At 41.7% G+C, this 24,777-nt stretch overlaps 1 protein-coding gene across 2 annotated transcripts in view; it reads left to right on the top strand.

Moving 5' to 3' along the window:
- Window positions 1-23,843, top strand: part of TENM1 (teneurin transmembrane protein 1) — a 254,046-nt gene extending 230,203 nt beyond the window's left edge. For both annotated transcript variants that reach the window (XM_059824549.1, XM_059824548.1), the window contains 7 exons: window positions 5,431-5,603; window positions 7,926-8,161; window positions 14,262-14,558; window positions 18,693-19,080; window positions 19,760-20,980; window positions 21,471-21,613; window positions 23,085-23,843. In XM_059824549.1, the coding sequence (XP_059680532.1) occupies window positions 5,431-5,603; window positions 7,926-8,161; window positions 14,262-14,558; window positions 18,693-19,080; window positions 19,760-20,980; window positions 21,471-21,613; window positions 23,085-23,843 (3,217 nt within the window). The remainder of the gene's footprint in view (window positions 1-5,430; window positions 5,604-7,925; window positions 8,162-14,261; window positions 14,559-18,692; window positions 19,081-19,759; window positions 20,981-21,470; window positions 21,614-23,084) is intronic.
- The last annotated feature ends 934 nt before the right edge of the window (window positions 23,844-24,777 follow it).

The following is a 24,777-nucleotide window of genomic DNA, read 5'->3' as shown; positions in this document are numbered from 1 at the left end:
CATTGACATTGATTGTAAACCATTTCACACACTTATTGCTTGATCCTGTTGTCTTCTGTCAAGTTGTTTGTTAAAGTACGACTCAAGCATAATGAGATCTTTTAAAGGACTTCACCTGCAAGCAAGTGCCTCCCATTGTGTGTAATACACATTTCTTCACAAAGGGATACCTGTGCCTTGAAAGGATTGATATTATGTATATGATTAACACAAAGAAATTTTGCTAAGTTAAGCTGGTTTTCATACTTCCGCATCTTTAGCTGCAGGCTAGGTAACACTGTCCTCGCTGATGCTTCCAGTTGTCCAGGCTTTGCATGGCTGTGCACTTCTGCCAGTCCAGATCAGTCAGTAGAAATTAACAGAACTACAGTTGTTAGCATTACAAAAACCACAGCAGAATTAAATAGTGAAGTCATGTCATTAATATTTATGTTCAGGCCAATATTTTAAGTCATCTTCATAATATATTACAAATTCCCAAATGGCTGGTACACAGAATGTCACCCAGTCTGCTGCAGTCAGAGGGGCAGTTGACTATAATCAGCGCTGTGCTGAGTAGATGTGCTTTCAGGAGATACTACTCACCTTCTGCCATAAATAGGTCATGGGACGTGACGGTCCTTAGTTATCCTTTAACCAGGCATTATTTTTCAGACAGGTCACATTCTGAACTGACACCAGATTTCAGTTTGAAAATTAGATTTTTTTGAAGGGGTTACTTATATGCTTCCGAGTTCTATATAAACATAGTATTGGAGCTAAGAGAATTATCATATGAGCAACTTCAGATTGCTTGGAATCATCTCCGTTTAAGCTAGATTTGCATTCACATCCAAAAGTTCAACTCATGGCACTGTCAGGCTGAAATAGGGATGAGTTTGTTTAACAACACGTATCACACATACTTGGGAATATGAGCAAAGATAATGAACTGTTCAGAACAGCTACCTATATGTCAGATTCACTCACAGAGGGAAATTATTAAGAGGTAGAACACCACCTACAAAAGTACTTGTCATCCATCTACTCTAATCTGATGGAATGGAAGTACTGAAAGAGCTCTTGCATAAAATTATAGCTAATGTACAATTTTCAGTCATCTAGATTTTTTAATATTGTATCATTAAAGCTGTAAAAGGGGAGGGGGAGCACTGGGCCTCTATTAAATCAAGGACAAGAAAACACCTGCAAGAAACAACTCTCTCTGAAAAAATTAATTAGACCGCTTTCCTTTTGAAATGATATAACTCTTAACTGTGCTACGCATAGAAATGCAAATGGATTGTGAAGCTATATCCCCAAGTGTGCATTTCAAATATTGGTGAGCACTTCCTCATGTGAGTACTGAAATCAATGCAATTATTTGCATGATTAAATGGTCACTGACATGATTAACAGTGGCATAACTGGGCCCCAAATTAACATTAAGAAATATGTCATGATTCTGCCCCTATTAGTATGGGTAGGACATTGCTCTCCAGGAATTGAGTCCCTGTGTGCTACTATTCATCATGTGAAAGGTGGCAGAACCTGTCCTCGGACGGTTGGGTTTCTTGGAGAAATCTGGAATAAAAAAACCCTTTAGATGGTCGCGCTGTGGAATCGTTACTGAGACACTAATCTGCATGTTCTCCTTGAAGGAAGACTACAAGGATGTCGTGAGGTTTTGCAGGGAGAAAATTAGAAGGGCCAAAGCCCAACTAGAACTTAACCTGGCCTCTGCCGTAACAGGCAATGAAAAATGTTGCTATAAATACATTAACAACAAAAGGAGGGCTAAGGAGAATCTTCACCCTTTACTGGATGCGGGGGGAAACATAGTGACGAAGGATGAGAAAAAGCCTGGGGTACTTAATGCTTTCTTTGCCTCAGTCTTTAATAGTAAGACCAGTTGTTCCCCAGGTACCCAGCCCCCTGTGATGGTAGGTAGCGATGGGGAGCAGAATGAAGCCCCCACAATCCAAGGGGAAATGGTTAGTGACCTGCTACACTACTTAGACACCCACAAGTCTATGGGACCGGAGGGGATCCACCCAAGGGTACTGAGGGAGCTGGCAGAAGTGCTCATCAAGCCACTTCCCATCATCTACCAGCAGTCCTGGCTAACTGGGAGGTCCCAGTGGACTGGAGGTTAGCAAATGTGACACCCATCTACAAGAAGGGCCAGAAGGAGCATGCGGGGAACTACAGGCCTGTCAGCCTGACCTTGGTGCCAGGGAAGATTATGGAGCAGATCGTCTCGAGTACCATCACATGGCACGTACAGAACAACCAGGCGATCAGGGCCAGTCAGCATGGGTTTCTGAAAGGCAGGTCCTGCCTGACTAACCCTATCTCATTCTATGACAAGGTGACCCGCTTAGTGGATGAGGGAAAGGCTGTGGATGTAGTCTACCTAGACTTTAGTAAAGCCTTTGACACCGTCTCCCACAACATTCTCCTGGAGAAACTGGCTGCTCATGGCTTGGATGGGCACACTCTTCGCTGGGTAAAAAATCTGGCTGGATGGCCGGGCCCAAAGGGCTGTGGGGAATGGAGTTAAATCCAGTTGGCAGCCAGTCACAAGTGGGGTCCCCCAGGGCTCAATATTGGGGCCAGTTCTGTTTAGTATCTTTATCAATGATCTGGATGAGGGGATTGAGTGCACTCTCAGTAAGTTTGGAGACAACACCAAATTGGGCGGGAGTGTGCTCTGCTGGACGGTAGGAAGGCTCTGCAGAGGGATCTGGACAGGCTGGATTAATGGGCTGAGGCCAATTGTGAGAGGTTCAACAAGGCCAAGTGTCGAGTCCTACTCTTTGGCCACAACAACCCCATGCAACGCTACAGGCTTGGGGACGAGTGGCTGGAAAGCTGCCTGGCGGAAAAGGACCTGGGGGTACTGGTCGACAGCCGGCTGAATATGAGCCAGCAGTGTGCCCAGGTGGCCAAGAAGGCCAACGGCATCCTGGCCTGTATCAGAAATAGTGTGGCCAGCAGGAGTAGGGAGGCGATCGTGCCCCTGTACTCAGCGCTGGTGAGGCCGCACCTTGAATCCTGTGTTCAGTTCTGGGCCCCTCACTACAAGAAGGACAGACATTGAGGTGCTGGAGCGTGTCCAGAGAAGGGCAATGAAGCTGGTGAGGGGTCTGGAGCACAAGTCTGATGAGGAGCAGCTGAGGGAACTGGGGTTGTTTAGCCTGGAGAAGAGGAGGCTGAGGGGAGACCTCATCGCTCTCTACAATTACCTGAAAGGGGGTTGCAGAGGGGTGGGTGTCAGTCTTTCCTCCCAAGTGACAAGTGATAGGACAAGAGGAAATGGCCTCAAGTTGCACCAGGGGGAGTTTAGACTGGATATTAGCAAAAACTTGTTCACTGAAAGCATTGTCAGGCATTGGAACAGGCTGCCCAGGGAAGTCATTGAGTCGCCATCCCTGGAGGTATTTAAAAGACATGTGGATGAGGCGCTTAGGGACATGGTTTAGTGGTGGACTTAGCCGTGTTAGGTTAATGGTTGGACTTGATGATCTTAAAGGTCTTTTCCAACCTAAATGATTCTGTGATTCTAAGTTAGTGGGACCACCTACATGAGTAAGAGTCCATTGGCATGTGCTCTAGTCTCTTTATAATTCAGTACCGTATCTGGCCAGCTATCCAATAACAGTTTATCCCATTTTCAGCTACACAGGGAGTTTTGTGCCTCATCATCAGCACTATCAGCAGCAAAACTGGATCCCTGGCGAAGATGGATCCCGAGTCTTGCGCACAAGTATATTCCAATAAACTGGCTGCGTTTGCACCATAAAAATGCATGATTTGGGGATTTTTCTATGGTACGGTAGAAAATCCAAATAACCTAGCAAGCTGTCATATCTGTTTGATCAAGCAGTAAATAAAATATAAGTCCCCAATGTTCATGGAGTTTTCTAATGATGAGAAGTAGTGATCTGAGGCAATTTTAATCGCTGGGTGTGGCACCCAGTCAATTTGCACAGAACCAGCCTAAGGGTGGAATGTAAATAAGTCGTGTGATGTATGTGAGGGCAGTAGGAGGTGAAAGAGAGAGAGATTATATTCTATTTAACATTTGATTAATTTATTTGTCAAAAAACACAAGATGGTCACTAGTTCATTCTCCAGTGTTTCATTTGAAAAGAACAGCTGCTCTATTTTTCTTTTTTATACTGGGGGAAGAGAAAAATTCCTAATTTTTTTCACCAACACTTCTTGTGACATATAGATTTTGTCTGACTAATTAGGAGGAAATACAGATCCTAAGGAAATGATGCCAACATATTAAAGTGAAGGACATAGCCAGATCATCTGCTGATGTGAATTGGAAGAGCTCCATTGGAGGCAGCAGAGCTTTGCCAGTTGATACACCAGCTGAGGATGTGTTTTCTGAATGAGGGGAGACAGTTAATAAAACATGAAAACTTAATTATGCTTTCCTACCTGCACAAATAGGTGTCTACTTTATGAACATGAATTGGTTTTACTCATGCAAATACATCTGCAGTATCAGTGAGGTGTCGTGGATGAATAAAAATGTGTTAGCACCAATAAGGTTTTTAAGATGGAAGGCATTAATATGAGACAATATCAAGCACCAAGCCATGTTGAGCATTGTTTTCCATGCGAACCATCAGAAGGAACAAATATATCTGTAGAACTGAAAAGACCCGTTAGAAACACTGCTCCAGAGCTTTGGAATTAATTATTTACTTTTTCATAACGTGGCACGATTCACATAAAGTACCTTAAACGAAAAGAATTTCTTTAGCACTGATGAAATTTAGGTGAACTGAAATGTGGTGCTCTAGATTCTGGTGCTGTTACTTGTGATGAGAAGTTCCTGCTGATTTGAGTAGGCCCGTGGGAAACGTAACGCAAGAGTAAAAACCATGTAGGCAACTTAATCGCTGCAGATTTCAATCTAAGTTTATCGCTATTGTTACGCTTTAGGTCCCCTTTTTAAATTCACCATTCATATTATGTACTTCGCACAGTGACAAAAGGCAGTTTTGGAGTGTTGCAGGATCTAAGAATTGGGTTTGTTTAAACTGACGGGTCAGAAAATGCCTTTTTGGGGGTGAGTTGGTTGCCTGAATGCCGAGTGACCTCCAGCGGCCGCCCTCCTGCCTCACAGCCCAGCCGGGTGAACCCCGACTGGCCGTGCGCAGCGCGGAAACGTCTGGCAGCAGCTGAATGATGTTGGTAGCATCTCATACTACTCCCAGTTGTTATCCAGCACCTCTGAAAAGAGCCTAAGCAAGAATTCGGATTAGGGAAGGAATGCATTTTGAGTGAATAATGGACTAATTCTTACCTTTTTACTTATTGCACAGTGTGGACAATGCTTCTTACTTTTTTCCCTTTTTTTTGCTTTTAGGAGTATCTAGAAGACAATAGTGATGTATTTTCATGGCTCTTTAACATCATGTCTTGCAGGTATGACTCCGATGGCCATCTGACCAATGCGACCTTCCCGACCGGGGAAGTCAGCAGTTTCCACAGTGATGTTGAAAAACTGACGCGAGTTGAACTTGATACTTCAAACAGAGAGAATGTGATCACAGCCACAAACTTTTCAGCTACCTCTACAATATATACTTTAAAACAAGGTAATTAAAGCATTTCTGTTATTTCTTCTCTAATCATTATGTTTCAAACCCTAGACATTATTGCGTTCTTAGCTGTTTGCCAAAAAAGACATTATAATTAGTTCATTTGTTTCTTCCTTGCTTCAGTACAAATAGCTAGATACTACTTACAATTCTCCTGGGCTACCAATAGAAACAAACCACAAGTGAATTCTTTTCCTCCTAAAAGAGTCCCATGGATAGATTCTAGTTATTGAAATCTCTGATGTCTCCAGGCTTTCTACTTCAGTATCTGAAGGACTTAGACTGATCTGTAATAGACTGAGCTTTGTTATTCTGAGAAATACTGCCCAGAAGAGTGACATGCTCCACTGACATTTTAGCACTGAAATGCCTCGTTTGGCCAATGCTGTGAATTCTTTCTGGTAGTGCTGTGTCCTGGTGGCAGCACTTGTAGGAAGGAGGAAAGCATGACCCACCTCTGCTGGTGACTGCCTTGGGGATGAGATTTTGACTCAACCCCTGTAGACACCACAGTATTTCCCTGGCAATATCACATCTCTCAAGAAGAATTTACTCTCTGCCTAATGGAATTGCCCCAGTGTCCTCCTCCAGATTTTGCAGATTCACCACCGAAGTTCTGGTTTTATATAGTTTAATCGATCTGGGTTTTTTAATTCTTGTTGATTTTTTTGTTGTCAGTGGATTGTTCAGGCTCTGAGAGAGCAGGTGCTGGGAAATAGCTCTCTGCTTTCCTTCCAGGTCTGCTGTAGGAAAGTTTTGTAACTCTGAGCAAATCACAGAACTTTTCTTCCTCTCAGCTTTTGATCTATAAGAAAAAAACAGGAAGAACTCACCTCACAAGATACTCACTCATTCCTCTTCACTACTGCAATTCAGAGACAGCACTGAATAAGTGGAAATAATTATTTTATATTGTGGTATCACCTGTTAGGCTCTGTCCAAGTGACCCCACCTGCTCTCTGTGTCTACTGATGGCCTGATTGTATGTCTGTCCTTACATCTGAAACTCCTCAAAGTTGGTATGTTACCAAATTCTGTCTCAGGGAAGTGCAAGCACACTATGGGCAGTGCCAGAAACAAACAGCTGGAGTTACCTATCGTATTTATGAATGCATATAATTGGCATATTTCCATATCTCTGTGAAACCATTATGAAGCACCCTGTGAACCGCCAGTCAGACATGGTATCCTTACATCTGAGTCACAAAGTCTCTTTTGATGTAATGCTTATTTTCCTCACTTTCTGAGATACCAAACTGTTTTCCACATATTCACATCCAAGAGCTGGACCAGTTACTTCCGTCTGGACCAGCTTCAAAAAAAGGATGCTTTTCATAGTCCCTAGCTGGTATGAATTCAATTGCATTTTAAAGGTGAGACTTTTGCTTTGTCTCTTAGTGCTAAACATTCAGGCTCATGATCGAGTTACCCCCTGGCAGCTGAGCCCCAGTAACCTCGTGCGTGCATGTCCCTAGCCTGGCCAAATGCAGGGCGATGTGGCACAGCTCTTCCTGCAGTGGAGGAATTACAGTGCGCAGGGAAGAGAAAGGCAGCGTGCAGTGGCTGTATGCCTTTGCATCCTTTCAGTGGAGACCTGCTCTGGACCCTCCGTGTGCTTCTGGCAGTTTTGGGGAGAGGGGGAAGTCTGTGCTAGGTCATCCCAGCTGCCCTCAACAGCCCTGTGTGGCACAGTCCTGAGCCTCTGGAGCTGCTCGCTGTGCCACCGTTGCTGATGCACTCATTTTTCTGCCAACAACCACTTCCCAGTGGGTCTCTTGCACCAGGCTTCAGGCTCATGGCTGACCATCACTGTGCCTCTACCCCAGGGTCCTGCTGCTAACGGGGAAGAGGAGGAGGTTTTAGTACGGTGATACAGGGAAAAGGGGCAGAATGGGAGACTGGCCATCATCCTAGACATTCTGAAAACAGCTTTCATGCTTGACCTCAGATACTCACTGCAGTCATTCAAGCAGTACACTATCCTGTTAACAGATCCCAATGTGCTAAAATCATGAGAGTATCGGTGGTCAAAACCCAGGCTATGGGTTTACATACTTTTAAGCTGGAAGCAAAAACTCTTTATTCCTGCTGCAGGAAACCTTCACAATAGAAATCATCAGGCCAAATGTAATAAAAAGCTCTTTAGACACGGGAAGACCTGGAGGTTACAGGTTGCAGAAAGCACACTGCAACTGGTGTATGTTCAACTGTCTGTAAACCTAGGGTCAAACAAAGTCCTATTGCACCTAACATTTGCTTCATAAATCTGGAGATCTGAACTTTTCTCTGTTCCCTGTTTTGGTTGTTGTTTTTTGACAGATAACACGCAGAATATCTACCGAGTCAGCCCGGATGGGTCTCTGAAAGTCACCTTTGCCAGTGGAATGGAAATCACGCTTAACACAGAGCCTCATATTCTAGCAGGGGTTGTCAGCCCCACTTTAGGGAAGTGCAATATCTCCCTTCCTGGAGAGCATAACTCAAATCTCATTGAATGGAGGCAAAGGAGGGAGCAGACCAAAGGCAATATCTCCACGTTTGAGAGAAGGCTAAGGGTAAGGCTTCCTCTTGTGTAAAGTGCAGAGTTCCCTTTGAAAGCCATTGAACTAAAATCATGTTGAAATGTTCTACTTTGTAAGAAGAGCAATGGAAAGTTTGTATCAATGGTGGGCCCCAGCCATGAATTTCAAAACCAAACTCCTCCGACAGTCGCAGGGATGTTTGATCTCTGTTTGATTTTGGTTGTAAGACTTGACCTCAAGACATAATTACTTTTTTTCTTCCTCTTCTTTTTCAACTAAGAACTTAATTATAGCTTTGGAAGAAGCTGTGAGCAAAGGACGATGCACAGTTACTCTGGCACAGCAGCAGAGTTGGAGCCACATTCTGCCTCTCTCAGATCTATCAACCCTCTTTCTTCTGGGGGAACTAACAGGTGCCAGCCTCTGCCTGGGGCAGAGGGTCTCGCAGGACGCACCTTGGGTGTCCTGGCCAGCACACTTGCTGCAAGCCAGAGTCATGTAGAGCCTCGCTCTGTATCCAGACAGGCTGTGTATTCTGCCCTCTACCACATGCTCTCAAACCCCCTCACTCCCTCTGGCTGGGTTACACTATGGCTCTAATAAAGGATTACTTTAACGTTGCATCCATGGTCTATTTTTATCTGTGAGGAGAAGTCACAGATTACAATGACAGATGGTCAACATTTAGTATTTAATTAGGTAACACTAAGGCTCAAAGAGACTGCTACCTTGCAGAACAGGTTTTTTACGAAATCAGTTCTGTTTTTCACATGAATACCCCTTAAAATGCCTGTACCAGTAGTACAACTGAGAATTTTGGCCTTAAAAATATTGCATTATTAACTACAACCTTTCTGAATAGGTATTACCTCTGAAGGTACGTCTGTTAGCTCTGAAAATATAGAGGTGGTGATTAAAATCTCTGGATTGTCTTTTGGTTATGAGATACTATATATTTTTTAAAAGTGTATCATCTGTTTGGTTTTCAACTGCACTGATCAGTCAAAGCCGCAAGACTTGGATGGTCTGGCGAGACTGGCCACTGCGTGTGAAACACATGTTTGAAAGGTCATCTTTCAGATTTGACAGTCACAGTTACTTTGTTAGGATCTTGCAAGTGGGGAAAAGCTTAATTTAGTTTTTCTTGCCCGTCTTCTGACTGCCTCCTCCCTGGTACAGTGTGAGTCCTCATCGCCCTGTCTAGGGAGGCAGCTGAATTTATTACAGTGGCAAACGTGTGTTAAGATGGCAGGATCCAAACTATGGCCTCCATGGCTCATGTTACCTAATCAATTGATTTTTATGTGATTTTGTGCTTAAATAACTGTTTGGCACAATTTTCTTTAAGGCTCTTACATAACAAAGTCTTAAACGGAAAGAATGTAGTCAGTCGTCTATTCTGCTTACATTGCCAGGGCCAAGTTGTTCATGACAGTTATATTTAACATAAATACTTCATCCTGCACAGTTTTCCTATTATGTAATTTATATTTTCTATTGCTGAAATTGATTGTAGGTTCTTTTAACTCATTTTCACTTGCTTCTGCATGATCCTTAATATTGCCTGCCAAAAAAGGGAGGAAATTCACCAACTGGTCAGGATTAAATGGATTCTGGCTGGAGGCATAACATGTTCACTGAAATACTGCAACACTGAAGCTATCCAGAGCTCAACTGATTGAACTGCCTCTGGATCAGTCTGTTGGTGCATAGAACCACTCGTGTACTCCTCCTTCTCTTCCTTTACCTTCACCCAGTGAGAGGGTGGAAGGTGAAGGTGAAGTGTAAGAATGATTTTGATGTGCTGCTGTCTTATATTCACTGTCCTTCCAAAAGTATCCACTAGCATCACAGCGGCTGACCATTGTGTTGTTATTTTTGTAAACCGTGTCTTTTTATACCTATCTAAGCTCAAGGGGGCTTATGGATTGTCCCTGCCTTCTCCGAAGGACAAGTCAGCTGCCTGATTTACAGTGTTTTCCCCTCCCTTGACTCTGCTGAGCTCCAGGACCACCTGTCTGAGGGCTGTCAGGGCAAGGCTGGAGGGAACCTGGTGGGATAGCACATTAAATGAGGATTTGGTAGTGGAAAGGAGGAGAAATATCCTGCGCATAGGATACACCGTGTAAATAGACACAAGAGAAAGGGACAAACGGACTATCGAGGCTGTTACTGCCAATAAGAAGGACTTTGGAGGATAGGTGAAATAGATGGGTCCTGGAGTTCAGCTTTAGCACTGAGAATTTTGCATGGGATGCTGATGGAGTGGGGAGTCAGTGGAGGTGGAAGGAGCTGGAACAGTGCAGCTGGTGAGGAAGGCAAAGGAGCGGCAGAATTTACCCAGAGACAGCTATCTTTCCATTGTGATTAAAGGAAATATGCAGGACAGCAGCAAAAATACCGTCATATAGTGTGTTTGAAGCAGTACGCCAAATAATGAAGAGGATTTAGGTCTTACTGTTGATAGATCCTTGAGTACTGCTGGGAAAAAAAAATGTAGCATCATTAGAAGCCCTTATGCTGGATGAGATTCTGGTGAGACCTCCTGAAAACTTCTAGTGAGTTATATTTTAAAAAGAAAGTTTTTGAACACTTAATATGCCATGACTGGCATAATAGGAAGTGTGTTAGAAAGCTTGCAATGTAAGGCAGAAAGAACTATGCTGAACTTTGAAAATATATGTAAAGAAAAGCTCTGGGGATTGGACCAGTTCTCAATGGAAATGAACAGACTTGCAGGAGCCCTCAGTTAAAGAAAAAACCAGCACAATGGAAGAGTTTTCTGAGGGGAAAAAAAAGCGTAGAAATGAGGTTTAAAGATGTTACTTAGAGATCAGTCCTGATACCGTCATTGAAACAAACGGCTTTGAGTGCTAAGAGGTATAAATTAGAAGGCAGGTAACTGGGGATGAGATAAAGGATGACCTAGTTGAAGAGAAGAAAGGTTTTCCTTCTCTGCCTGGTCCTAGCATTTTTAATTCTTAATCGCAATTAGCAACCATCTTGAAAGCATGTCACTCTATTAGTGTTATTTCCAGTTTTGGAAAGAGGCTACTGTTAGCACATCTGAATAATGCTGTAAATGTTGTGTTTTAAAAAGTGGCTTTTTTGCATGGTGCGAATTCCCTGCTCTAGAAATAGAGCAGAAGGGAGTATGTTAACTGAAATGCTAGAACAGACATCTAACTTTATCTCAGTATCTAAATCAATGTGGGAAACAGGAATTAATTAATCACAGGTTTCCTTTAAGTGTGGGACTGCCCGCCCGCCCTGGTGCTTTCTGAAAGTATATAAAACAGTCTGTAGGCATGTATGCATTTTATATTAATAATAAATCTATGTACAATCAGGCATTTTAACATCAGTCTTAATCTAGCAAAACTTCTTTTTTATCAATTGAACTGCTATTTTAATTGACTTCTAAAAATGAAGCAAAGGCTGTTGTTAAAACCAATGAGCATGATGCGTAGTAATATACTGATTAGAATGCAGCTCCGTTCCCTCCTGTCTTTTGCATAACTTAGAGGAACTTGGCATTGGATGCAGTCCAGGTTTTATAACTGAATATCTACGAAATTGAAAATTGAATGCTTGGCCAGTCAGACTTATTTATGCTTTCTTTTCCCTTTTTTTTTTTTTTTTTTAATAACAAAAAAGGAAGTAACTCACTGGCCTCAATTCAAAAGTCCTGCAGATACAGGCTTTGACAGCTATGTTTATTATTGCATTTAGCAAATGATCTCCCTTTATTTACCAAGTTCTAATGATAGGACCAAATCCTCTGCCAGTGTGTGTCAGTTTACATTGACTCCAATCAAAACACAGACAAGGAAATAATACAATCGTCGCATCTGATTTACACACTGTAGGCAGTTTAGTTTGAGAACGAAAGCCAAGAGAAGTGCACATTTATGTGATTATTTACACTGCAAAATTTCTAGCTATAAAACTGATGGAAGTAGAGACAACGAATGTTTAAAAAATATATAACAAATATATCTTTTTATGCACCACTAATGTTATTATGGAACTCAGCTGAATTTTCTCCCTGTTTTCATCAGCTGAAATTCTGACCTGACATTGCTTTCAGAAACCAGTTTTCCCTGGCTTGTAACAGAACACATGAGCTCCGGCCTCTCACAGGGGCTCCTTACTCCGTTGTATGTACATTGGAGGAGTCAGCTTTAAGAAGCCACCGGGATTTGAAATCAGCTTTTCAGTGACAACGTTGAGATGAGTCCTGCTACCCACGTATCGTCCAGTCTTGCCTGGAGAAGGGCGTTACATTTAACTTAAATCTAATATAAGAAAGTAAATGAATGAGATGTAAAATGTCGAATATAAGGGACGTAATGGCATCCACCCAAACCTTATTTTAACTCTGTGAGCTTTCAAATACTGCTGCTATCCACTTTGCTGCTAATTCTGCCTCTGTTTGGTTTTCATTCTTATTTGTTGTATCGTCCCTGAAATTTAGACTGCAAGCAATTTGTATTCAAGACTTTTGTTTCTCCTAACTGCATTCTACAATAATAATAATAATAATAATAGCAATAAGAACATTAAATATGTACATAGACAGTAAATGAATATAAGCCAGGGTATATCCCCTGCTTGCTTTTCAATTATTTTACCACCAAGAGGATTTGTTTTCAGAAATTGCAAGAAGTTTGCAACGAAATATATTCTAATAAACTTAATCCATCAGACTGTATACAAGCAAATATAGTTGAACTGAACATCACATTTTACTTGGGCTCCTTAACTATCATTAGAGCATAAATTGTAATAGTTACAGCAGTCTACAGGGGTATATAGGTATTTTACAGCTATTGTAAATGAACACTATTAAAGTTAGACATGTGTGTATATAAAACCCCAGGAATGGTAGTTGAAGAAAGAACACCTGCTTTTTCTAGGTTTTCAAATTATTTTGTATCTAAAAACAGAAAGGGGAAAGAAAAAAAACGTTCTTTCTAATCACTACCACCACATGATCACAGCTTGAATTATTAAACAGGTATTCTTAACCATTTACTTTACAGCTATGCCTCCAGGTCTCAGGGAGGAGCAAGCACGGTGCTGTGCACTGTGCTGACACCTGCACTGACATCGTCTCTGCTGTAAGGAATTTATTAATTGGAATAGATTAGTACAAGTGATTAGATAAAATGCAGTAGATTAATACAATGAGCGCACTGAGCATTGATGTGAAAAAGACAAGTGAATGAACAATGTCTTATGGTTCCCTAAATTATGTCTCTGATTTAAATGGAGTTTAATAGTGATTGCCCAGCGACTGAATGATGTCAGGAGGAGGATGATGAAAGCACTGGAGAAATATATTTTGTCTTCATGAATCTGGCTCAGCTTTGAACTTGATTTCAAACTGAGAAATGGGCTGCCCCTCTGCATTCTCCTCTTGGACCATAAATGTTAAGAGATCGTAGCACAGTCACTCTGTTAGTCTGTTGGACACAGTGAGTTTAACAAATGTTGCAGGTCCCAAATGTGGTGAGAGAGCTGCAACAAGGAATACGGCTGGCATCAGGCACCACTGCCACTGGCTTTCACGTGCTCTGGGAGCAGGGTGGGTTTGTGAAGGAGTACGAGGACGCTGGTGAGCAGGGTCTTCAGGAGCTGCAGGCACAGCTCTTCCCTCTGCAGCGTCGGCGTGCGACCTGGCGTGGGCTATCCCAGAGCAGTAGCTGACCTGTCAATGTTAACAGAGCTTGAGAGAGGGGATGTGAGATAGGAAATCTTTGTTAATTTGTGGGCTTAGCTACACACCTTTGGCTGGAATCAAAAAGTCCATCCACAGAGAAATGAAAGTTGAGAAGAAATTAAAAAAACTTAGGAAAAGGTAAGAGTGGAAGTGAGGGTTTAGCACATGGAAGTAGGAAGCATCCTGTAATGCAAAGCATAAGAACACTGAATGCAAGCAGCATTTTGTTTCTCGGTCCTCCTGTTTCTCATCTGAATATTTTTCTATTTTCTTGTCTTTAATAAGGCCCAAATTCTCCATCGTAATGCTGAACTATTGCACATTTTGATTAGAGCTGACACAGAAATGTTTGTGTTGCGTGTAATTAAGATGCCTTGTTTTCTTACCTTACTGTATCTTTGTGTTTAGGCCCACAACAGAAACCTGCTCTCCATTGATTTCGATCATGTAACCAGAACAGGAAAGATTTACGATGATCATCGAAAATTCACTCTTCGGATTATGTATGACCAGACAGGCCGCCCAATTTTATGGTCACCCATCAGCAAGTACAATGAGGTCAATATCACTTATTCACATTCTGGATTAGTCACCTATATCCAAAGAGGAACCTGGACTGAGAAAATGGAATATGATCCAAGTGGGAACATAATTTCCAGAACATGGGCAGATGGTAAAATATGGAGTTACACATATTTAGAAAAGGTAAATCATTTAAAAAGTGGATTGTTGTACCAAGGCAAAAATATTTGTTCTGATATAGATACTATATTGTGACCTATGTTATAATGCTACCTCTTGCAAGAGTATTTAAGACTTTTTAAACAGAAAATGCATACAATTACATAACTAGATAAAAATGTCTCTGGACATGCTTAGACCTACATGTCACCTATTCAAACCTGCCATAGTTTAGTTCTGAAGAAAGTTACCAGCACCTCAGATTCGTTTAATTGGTAGGTAAAAATGACTTCTTGGTCTCAGTCCAAGTTCAAGTGAAGAAAGGACACTCTCACTGCTGAAAAACATGTTGCTACTCTGTATAACATAGTCAAAAATGTAACAGTCACTGAAAGGGAACTTTTTGCTCCCTACAAACACAGTTCTTTTAAGCCAAAATTATAAGCCGGTGAGTACAAGCTTGCACCTACTCAGTGCTGCACTGTAAAAAAGGGATTGACCCTGTGAGGAGACAGATTACTTCAGTATTTATGAGGGCCATTTGGGGGAGGAAACATTAATATGAAGTGAGTTATTGCTCTGCTTTTATAGTGACTTTGTGTCTAAATTGCCTGAGTATTGTAATTTTCATTCATGTCTATAGGTAATGGTCGCAAAATGGTGTCGTACAGACTAAGGAAGAACAGCATCTCCTTCTTCTGTAGAAGCATCTCGTTTGGTCTTGTCTCTCAAAACCAAAAAGCCAATTTGTATTTTTAAAGCTTTCAGAACTTAGTGTGAAATTGTATTCAAACAGCGTCCTTTTAACCGTTTTTTTTTTTTTAAATAGCAACGTCTTGGACTATTCAACATACCCTGAGTTTGCAGAACATTTTCTCTGAAGCTGTTAACCACAGGGAGAGGCTAGGAGGGGGCAGGTGAGGTAAAACTGATAGGGGGTATTACACGCAGGAAATCCAATGACTTTGAAGTTAGTTATATATTAAGAAGTTCCAAATGTGTACTTTTAAGATAAACTTTGCTGTACTTATTTTGAATGTATTTAAGTTTGATCCTCAAAAAACTTAAACCTAACTCAGAGAAAAAAACGATTTAGACTGGAGAATGCATAAAAATGTGATTCGTTGCTTGTCCGCATGCAGTGTGGTTCTTGCACGTGTTAACAAGATTGGCAAACCCTAGAAGCTTCAGAAGTTTGGCTCAGATAAATTTGTCAGGGCTTCTTTTGTCTGTATGCTCTTCTGAAAATTGCGAGTAAACAGGCATTTAGTACAGCTTTCAAATATTTGGGCAACGTGCCTTTTGGAGGAATCTTTTATTTTTTCTCGGGGCCTAATGGACCGTAATTTTGGAAAGATGTATGCTTCTTATCTTTCCAAACCACTTTGTCTGTTCTTAGTTTATGATGAGCTTATAAATAAAGTCATATAACTTAAAACTGTTATTCTGGAATTCAACACAAGTGGCCAAATCCTGATCTTGTAGAAGCAAAAGACAAAAGCTTACTGGATCAGGTAGCAGCAGGCTTGGGTTATGCTGTAACTTGTCATTAAAGTTACTGAAAATCATACACACCATGGACATAATCTCCCAGCTATTTAATGTACTTCCATCACTGTTTGTTCCTTGTGCCAAAGAAGGATGAACTCACTGTCAAAATTAGACATTGAAATATCATTTTGTGGCTCCATTAAAGTCAGTAACTCATTGTGTTAATTATGGAATGATTGCTAAAGGTTGTCTGAAAACTCATAAGACCCAATGATTCCTTTTATCAAAAAATCAATTATATAGTTCACTTCCATTGCATAGTTATTTAATTCTTCATTTTTTAGCATTTGATGAGTTAATCGTACATCTTCAAAAATCTCTACCCCGTCCAAAATTATCTCAAATAATTTACGTTTTAAAAAGCACTATGGTAGTAGCACCGTAAATAATTTTTGCAGATGAGATTCAGTTCCTCTTGTTTTGGTCACTTTCCTCAGTTAGTTAATGGTGTTATAAAATCTCCTGAATACTCCAAGCATGCTTCCAAAATCCTGCCGTTTACCACCAGACAAAACAGATGAGCGCTTGCGTGTGTATGTTGGACAGAAATGACATCTAGTGGTGATGCTCAGCATTTCTGTGTATTCCCAGTAGAGCTCCAAGTAATTGCCACTGGCTGCTTGTCTCAATACGCCACGCGGCATCAATCATTACGTGGTTGACCAGGCTCTCGTCGCTTTTAGAAAATGACAGCTTTTTGGACGTTTTGTGAGCTACCCTCTGAAATCCTTTAAAACAATTAGAACCCAATTTGTGCAAAGAGTTGAAAAATCTATTGTAATATTATTAGGATGAATCGGGAATTGGGTTTTTTTCTCTTTATGGTATCCTCTGATAGGCTAGAGAGGACACTAAGTCTCTAACCCTTGTACTGTCTATCCTTTTACTATCCTGGACAAAAGTGGAAAAGCCACAAAGTGCTGTAAAAATGGCACACCGGGGCACTAAAGTTATATTAGAGATGTTTCTGATCTTGTTATTCATACTCTGTCAATGGCAGACAGCTTAAAAACAGGCCCGGGAGCAGTATATAGAGAGAGGCGTCACATCAGTGCTAGGAGAGAGTTCAGCCAGTGGTTTACTGCAGACTGGGGACTCTTGACTGAAGGTGAAAACAAAATAAACACTGTGCATGTTAGAAATGCTTGGCAGACCAGCAATAAAGCGATCAGAAAAAGCTCGGTGTAACGGTCTGTTGTCACCAGTTGGCTGAGGGTAACTTGCGAGTGGCATATGTTGGTGCTCTCTGGCTTGTGTAGAGGTGACAGATGTCTTTCACCAAGGGCAGGAAGAAATATATCTTGGGAGGGCGGAGGGCCGGGGCTGCAGAGAGGATGGCCAAGGCTTAGCCTATCTTTGGTCCTTTGAATAAGCACTTGGATTATTTGTCAGAGCAAAGTGGCTCAGGGCCAATGTTACTTAACACACGGCGGGGCTGAGCTCTCGGTGTTTTCTTCCCAGAGAAGATTTTTTGCGCTTAGAGGAAAAAAAAGCCTTTTTTTCTGATTTCTTTCCCCAACGCTCTATGAAAAAGCAGTCATGCTGTTCCTCATAAGACTTTGTTTTGCGTGATGCAGAAGCCTGACACATTTGTTTATGTGCCTGGTAGGCTTGGGCTGTGGGCTAAGAACTGTGCAGCGTCAGCGCTCCATCTCGGCTCAGACAGTGTGGCAAGGATGTGCAGTGCTCTGGTCCAGCCGAGCCACTTACTGGAGCTAGGGGAAGGCTACAAAGTTCCCACACACATTTTCACTCTGCGTTTTCACATTATGCTTGTTTCAACAGTGCCTGCTCACCAGTGGGCTTGTATTGTACTCTGTGACACTGTGACTTTGCATGTGACTGGTGAAAAGGTTTACAGAACCCAAACTTTGAATTTGCACAGAAAAATGTCTGCTATGCTCACACATTCATCTGCCAAACAAACAAACCAGATTTCACTGACCAGCCACAATTAACCAACACAGGGCAAATACCAAGTACCTGTGTAGAAATGATATTCTTTGTAAACATAAAAAACTAGAGATAGAAGTAGTCACACCGAAGAACCTGCAGACTATTTTCATCCATCTGTAAGCATGGAGATACTGTGACCTCTGGGGCAATGTGCATTTAATAGAAGACATACAGAAAAAGGGGTAGGTGTGTGATAGAGGTATGCAGAGTGCCAGTAGAAGCTAAACACCTTGTACACACCATTGAAAGTTTCTCCTTTCCACTACCCCTAGAAACATCTGCTGGTGCAGATGTTCTGCCTGTGTGTGAGGAAGAGATTCCCTCTTTTTTTGTTTCATGGGAGGATGATCTAAATATTTCAAAGCAACATAGCAAGCCAGCATGAGGCTGAAATGCTACTGAGAGCCACATCTGCCTCCCAGTTTGGAGGTCCTTACCTCTAGACTTATTATTATTCTCCTCCTGTTTTGTACCACCTTGCTGGCCAGGTCTCCTGGAGCTGAAAGCTTCACTTGGCATTGTACGGACAGTAAGAGCAAAACTACAAGAGTGGATGGTTGTTTCAGCATTTCCTTAACCTTCAGGCACTCACTAGATGAATAATCATTTGCTTGATCAGCCACTTACCCTGCCATTCCTGTTTGATTGCAGTCCGTGATGCTCCTGTTGCACAGCCAGCGCCGCTACATCTTTGAGTACGACCAGTCCGACTACCTGCTCTCGGTCACCATGCCGAGCATGGTGCGCCATGCCTTGCAAACCATGCTGTCCGTCGGATACTACCGCAACATCTATACCCCCCCAGACAGCAATGCGGCTTTCATACAGGACGTCACCAGAGACGGTCGGCTTCTGCAAACATTATATCCTGGGACAGGACGCAGAGTCCTTTACAAATACACCAAACAGTCCCGACTCTCCGAGATTCTTTATGATACAACTCAAGTCACGTTCACCTACGAGGAATCTTCTGGGGTTATTAAAACAATACATTTAATGCATGATGGGTTCATCTGTACCATCAGATACAGGCAAACAGGTTTGTGTAACTGTGACTACTTTGCTAAAGTTTTTGGCCCTCATCCTGCACTTACCTGGCATGAAGTTCCATTATTTTTATGTCTACAAGTTGTTGTATTTTATGTTTCCATAGAAAAATATGTGTGTGTATCTCTATGTCTGTGTCCATAGGCATATATAGCTGTCCCATTTGAAATACAGTTTTCTTTTTATTGCTTGGTGTGGAATAGCTCTTATAATGTTTGATTGTTTTTATTCCACTGTGCGGATATTTGCTAAATACTAAATCAAGTTGGTTTATTGTTTGTATTTTCAAGTTTCCCTGTTTATACCATAATATAACATAAATTCAAAAGGACTGTTTATATGAGCAAGGAAATCACCATGTAAAATAAATTTAGTTTAGAATTATCTTGTAAGTAAATAGAAATCATAATTATGAATAAAATAGCATTCATTTAAACAAATGTTAATAAAATATAAATATTTTGTAAAGCAAGCATTAGTAGAGGTTTGTGAGAGAATAATCTACCATATCCTTAGTTAATGATACTTTCTGAGATAGTCAAGTAGCAATAAGGCTCAAGGGTATGTTTGAGTTCATCATTTGTCTGTGCTAGATCTGTAGGGTAAGTATATTGTGGACGTAATTGATTATTTTTCTTGCTTTTCCTCTTTCCTCTATTTGTTTTGGACAGGTCCGCTTATTGGTCGCCAAATCTTCAGGTTTAGTGAAGAAGGGCTTGTAAACGCCAGATTTGACTACAGCTATAACAATTTCCGTGTCACGAGCATGCAGGCCATGATAAACGAGACGCCTCTTCCCATAGATCTGTACCGTTACGTCGATGTCTCTGGCAGGACTGAACAATTTGGGAAATTCAGTGTAATTAATTATGATTTAAACCAAGTTATAACCACCACTGTGATGAAACATACCAAAATTTTTAGTGCCAATGGTCAGGTGATTGAAGTACAATATGAAATACTCAAGTCTATCGCTTACTGGATGACCATCCAGTATGATAATATGGGTCGTATGGTGATCTGTGATATACGTGTAGGTGTAGATGCCAATATAACAAGGTATTTTTATGAATATGATGCTGATGGTCAACTTCAGACTGTGTCTGTGAATGATAAAACCCAGTGGCGCTACAGCTATGACCTTAATGGCAACATCAACTTGCTGAGCCATGGAAACAGTGCACGCCTCACTCCTCTGAGATACGATCTGAGGGATCGCATTACCAGACTTGGAGAAATTCAATATAAAATGGACGAAGATGGTTTTCTCAGGCAAAGAGGCAACGAGATCTTTGAGTACAACTCTAACGGTCTGCTGAACAAAGCGTACAACAAAGTGTCTGGCTGGACTGTGCAATACTGTTATGATGGACTTGGAAGACGAGTTGCAAGCAAATCAAGCCTAGGACAACACTTACAGTTCTTCTATGCTGATCTGTCCAACCCAATAAGAGTTACTCACTTGTACAATCATACTAGCTCAGAAATAACATCCCTATATTATGATCTTCAAGGTCATCTCATTGCAATGGAATTAAGCAGTGGAGAAGAATATTATGTTGCTTGTGATAACACTGGAACACCTCTAGCTGTATTTAGCAGTCGGGGCCAAGTCATAAAAGAAATTTTGTACACTCCATATGGAGAGATCTACCAGGACACTAACCCGGATTTCCAGGTTATCATTGGTTTTCATGGAGGGCTCTACGATTCTCTTACTAAATTAGTTCATCTGGGTCAGCGGGACTATGATGTCATTGCTGGTCGGTGGACGACACCAAATCATCATATATGGAAACACCTGAATGCTGTCCCACAACCATTTAATCTCTACTCATTTGAAAATAATTACCCAGTTGGCAGAATCCAAGATGTTGCTAAGTATACAACAGGTAAAAGTAACACATTTCTCATGAAAATACAGCTTTTGATCAAATTCTGGTATGGAATCAAGACTCCAGAAATCTTTTACGTGCATCCAAAGTTACAATTTGGCTCTAATCTTACATATATTAAAGTAATTTCTTTAGTAGATAATGTCTTACTGAGCTTGATGTGTTTTCTATAGCCTTTATGGTAACCAAGAAAATGATTAATAGTTGTTTCTGCTGCTTTTCTAAGTGCTAAAATTAGGGGCAGAATGGAGGCAGCTTAATTTGAATTTTTTCCATTATAAATAGATAGAAGGTACACTATTGATTTGAGTATAGCTATGCTTTGTAATCAAATAATTTGTTTGCTACAATAAATGCTGTAACCAGTACTGAAAACATAAACTGATGTGAAATCGTTATTTCTGCATAGCTGGGATTTCTGCAGACTACCCTCACTTTTTCTAGGATTTATGTGCCTTATTGCCAGCATCCTTTTCTTGTTTTGTAGACATCGGAAGCTGGCTAGAGCTGTTTGGTTTCCAGCTGCACAATGTACTACCTGGATTCCCAAAACCAGAGATAGAAGCTTTGGAGACAACATACGAACTTCTGCAGCTTCAGACAAAAACTCAAGAATGGGATCCCGGAAAGGTTAGCAAAAACTCTGTTCAGCTGCTTCTAATACTAAAATAAGGGATTTGATTAGAAAATATTGGAGACCAAGGAAACAATGTGGCTGAATCTTTCAACATAATAGGCAAGGCAAATAGTGTAACAATGCTAGAAACGTTAATGTTGTCACACTACGTACAGGCATCAGAGCGGAGGAGAGTTTTAAGGAGAAGCTTTTAGGAATACAATGAAGAAACTTTGCGGCTGTTTACAGAGAAACCATCCAAATTTGAGGGGCAGGATAGGCAAAAGGATGAAGGTGTTTGTCTGAAAATTGAAAAAGCTACAAAAAATTTTGTGGAAATAAAAAATTAAAACCACAGATTTTCATCTTTGTTAGCAAAGATGCCACAAGAGTTGCAAAATCACTGAGGGTATAAACAGCTTTACAAGTTTGTACCTCTGCATAATTATTGCAGGAAAACAGAAACGTTGCTATGGATTTGTAGGGGAAGCTGTAAAACTCAACCTTGCTCCAGGGCTTATTTTCGGTAAAGAAGAGCCATGCAGCAGCTATCAGGGTCTAGCAATCAACGTAACTGCAACAGGACCAACTACCGGTATTTGGAGCAGGTGTCTGTGTTTTGCATTTGACCATACAAGCATCTGTTAACAAAGAAATACGATTTTGCAAAGATGAGAGAGAAAAGATGCCTTCCCTCTAATGTAGTCAGGAAAAAGAAGTACAAAGTGTTGCGAGTTCATGTTAGTAGCATTTAACACACTTCTTTTCCCATGCACAAATGACTGTACAAAGTGCAGAGGGCTCGAAGGTCAGAGCTTGTTCCAGATGTAGGAGCATGTCTGTGTAAAATTGTCACTGAGATATTAACGAAGCTATTACAAAGGCACAGAAAAAGTGTAGTGATAGCTATAGTGTTAAAAGACAAATAGATGGTTGGAGTGAGGTTTTTTCAGCCTCAGTGGGGAGCAAGATCTACAGATCTGATGTACTTGCATGGTTCCTATTGTTCTAGTGTCTTGAGACCTTCACAGGCTGCTTTCCTTAAAGAATGGGCTATAAAAACTGTTATTGCTGTTTTACAGAAGACATAATTAGACGCACAGAGACTAAGCATAGAATCATGTGAGAGAGTACAGCTTTGAGTTCAGGTTTCCCCATGCCTAAAAGTTGAAAGACCAGCTATTAGAGTAGCAATTCAAAGAGGGGAGGAAGGAAAAAAAGGAAGAAAAAGTATGAAAATAGCAGTTGTGGTAAACATGTTTTCCATTTGTTCTCTAGAAACTAAAGAGCCCAAGAGACAGAAAGCAATACCTTAGGCGGTTAGCAAGCCTGTGTGTATACCCAGGCCCTGTAGATGTGCGTGGTGTTTTACAAACAAATTGAAGATCCTTTCTAAGCACTTAAGAGATTAGTAGGGTCTGTGAGACACTGTAATGAACTGAAAGATGCCTCTCCTGCAAACTTGATTGGTATTTTCTTTTCCAGACAATCCTTGGTATTCAGTGTGAGCTACAAAAGCAACTCCGAAACTTTATATCCTTGGATCAACTTCCTATGACACCCAGGTATAGTGATGGCAAGTGCTATGAGGGAGTGAAGCAACCGAGGTTTGCAGCTATTCCTTCAGTATTCGGAAAAGGCATCAAATTCGCTATAAAGGATGGTATAGTGACAGCTGACATTATAGGCGTGGCTAACGAGGACAGCCGGCGCATTGCTGCCATCCTCAACAACGCCCACTATCTGGAGAACCTGCATTTCACCATAGAGGGCCGAGACACGCATTACTTCATCAAGCTGGGGTCTTTGGAAGAAGATTTGGCCCTAATCGGCAACACGGGAGGACGACGCATCTTGGAGAATGGCGTCAACGTCACAGTGTCGCAGATGACTTCTGTGATCAACGGGAGGACTAGACGCTTTGCTGACATCCAGCTCCAGCACGGCGCTCTATGCTTTAATGTTCGGTATGGAACAACGGTGGAAGAAGAAAAGAACCATGTCTTAGAGATAGCTAGGCAGAGAGCCGTGGCTCAGGCCTGGACTAAGGAGCAGAGACGGCTGCAGGAAGGGGAAGAAGGTATTAGGGCATGGACAGATGGAGAGAAACAGCAGCTTTTAAGCACTGGGCGGGTTCAAGGCTACGATGGATATTTTGTTTTATCTGTGGAGCAGTATCTCGAACTTTCTGACAGTGCCAATAATATTCACTTTATGAGACAGAGTGAAATAGGCAGAAGGTAACAAAGAAAATCTCTGCCTTTGCGTCACCAAAGACTGCCTGTTTTTAAACGTAAAATGGTTTATTGTATTGGTTTTTCTAGATCAGAACTCTGTATATATAAATATAGAGGAAAAAACATATCCAACTGCCTTTAAATGTGACAGAAGATGGTATTTTAATATTGTTCGTTTAACTCTTTGAGAGATGACAGTGACGATTTTTAGTTCTTGTGTGGCAGTATTCAAAAATTTCAGAAGCAGAGTCCTGAGAGCTGAGCAGCGCAACCTGCGCGCGAGGTGCCCGGGGTGACACCGCACAACCCTGCGGGGTGGGGGAGAGCGCAGCGTGCTCTGCCTTCTTCTAAAGAAGCACGACTTTTTTGTTGTTGTTGATTTAACGATTCACCAATTATTTAAAAGGTTACAGAGCCTGATTCTGCAACCTGTGTTTACTGGGTAGTTTGTATCCCAGTGAGCTCTCCCATAAATTCAAGGGATTGCATACAGAAACCAGACTGTGTATGGAAACTTTGTAGTTGCTCACCGACCCCGCACATGTCATTCCTCACAGCTATGATGTAAGGGATTTTCTAACCTGGGAAACGCGACTTGTATTGGATACAGTCCATAAAAGGCTGTCCCATGCGGCCTTTAGCTTTGCTCGGCCGTAGCCGCCTCTCAGCCACTCAGTGATGAACGCCACGTTGTGTCTACTTCTGCACGTGGGGGCCTCTCTCCCAAGGTATCCCTCGGCACTGGGTTATGCTGGAGTCCGGCAGCACACGTAGAGCTGCCGATCTTCCTGGCGGAGGGGTGCAGGGTGGCACCGCACTGCGGGGCTTCAGCCAGGCGTTGGGGGCAGCCAAAGAAGGGCTTTGCCAGCACTGTAGTCGACAAGAGTCTCTCCGCCGACATCAGTGTGCTCCAGACTGGGCTTTAACTCAGTGCTTTTGGG

Source organism: Gavia stellata, chromosome 14, assembly GCF_030936135.1.
Source record: "Gavia stellata isolate bGavSte3 chromosome 14, bGavSte3.hap2, whole genome shotgun sequence".
NCBI classification, from domain to species: domain Eukaryota; kingdom Metazoa; phylum Chordata; class Aves; order Gaviiformes; family Gaviidae; genus Gavia; species Gavia stellata.
Note: the sequence above shows the minus strand (reverse complement) of the source record. Positions and strands in the feature narration are given on the sequence as shown.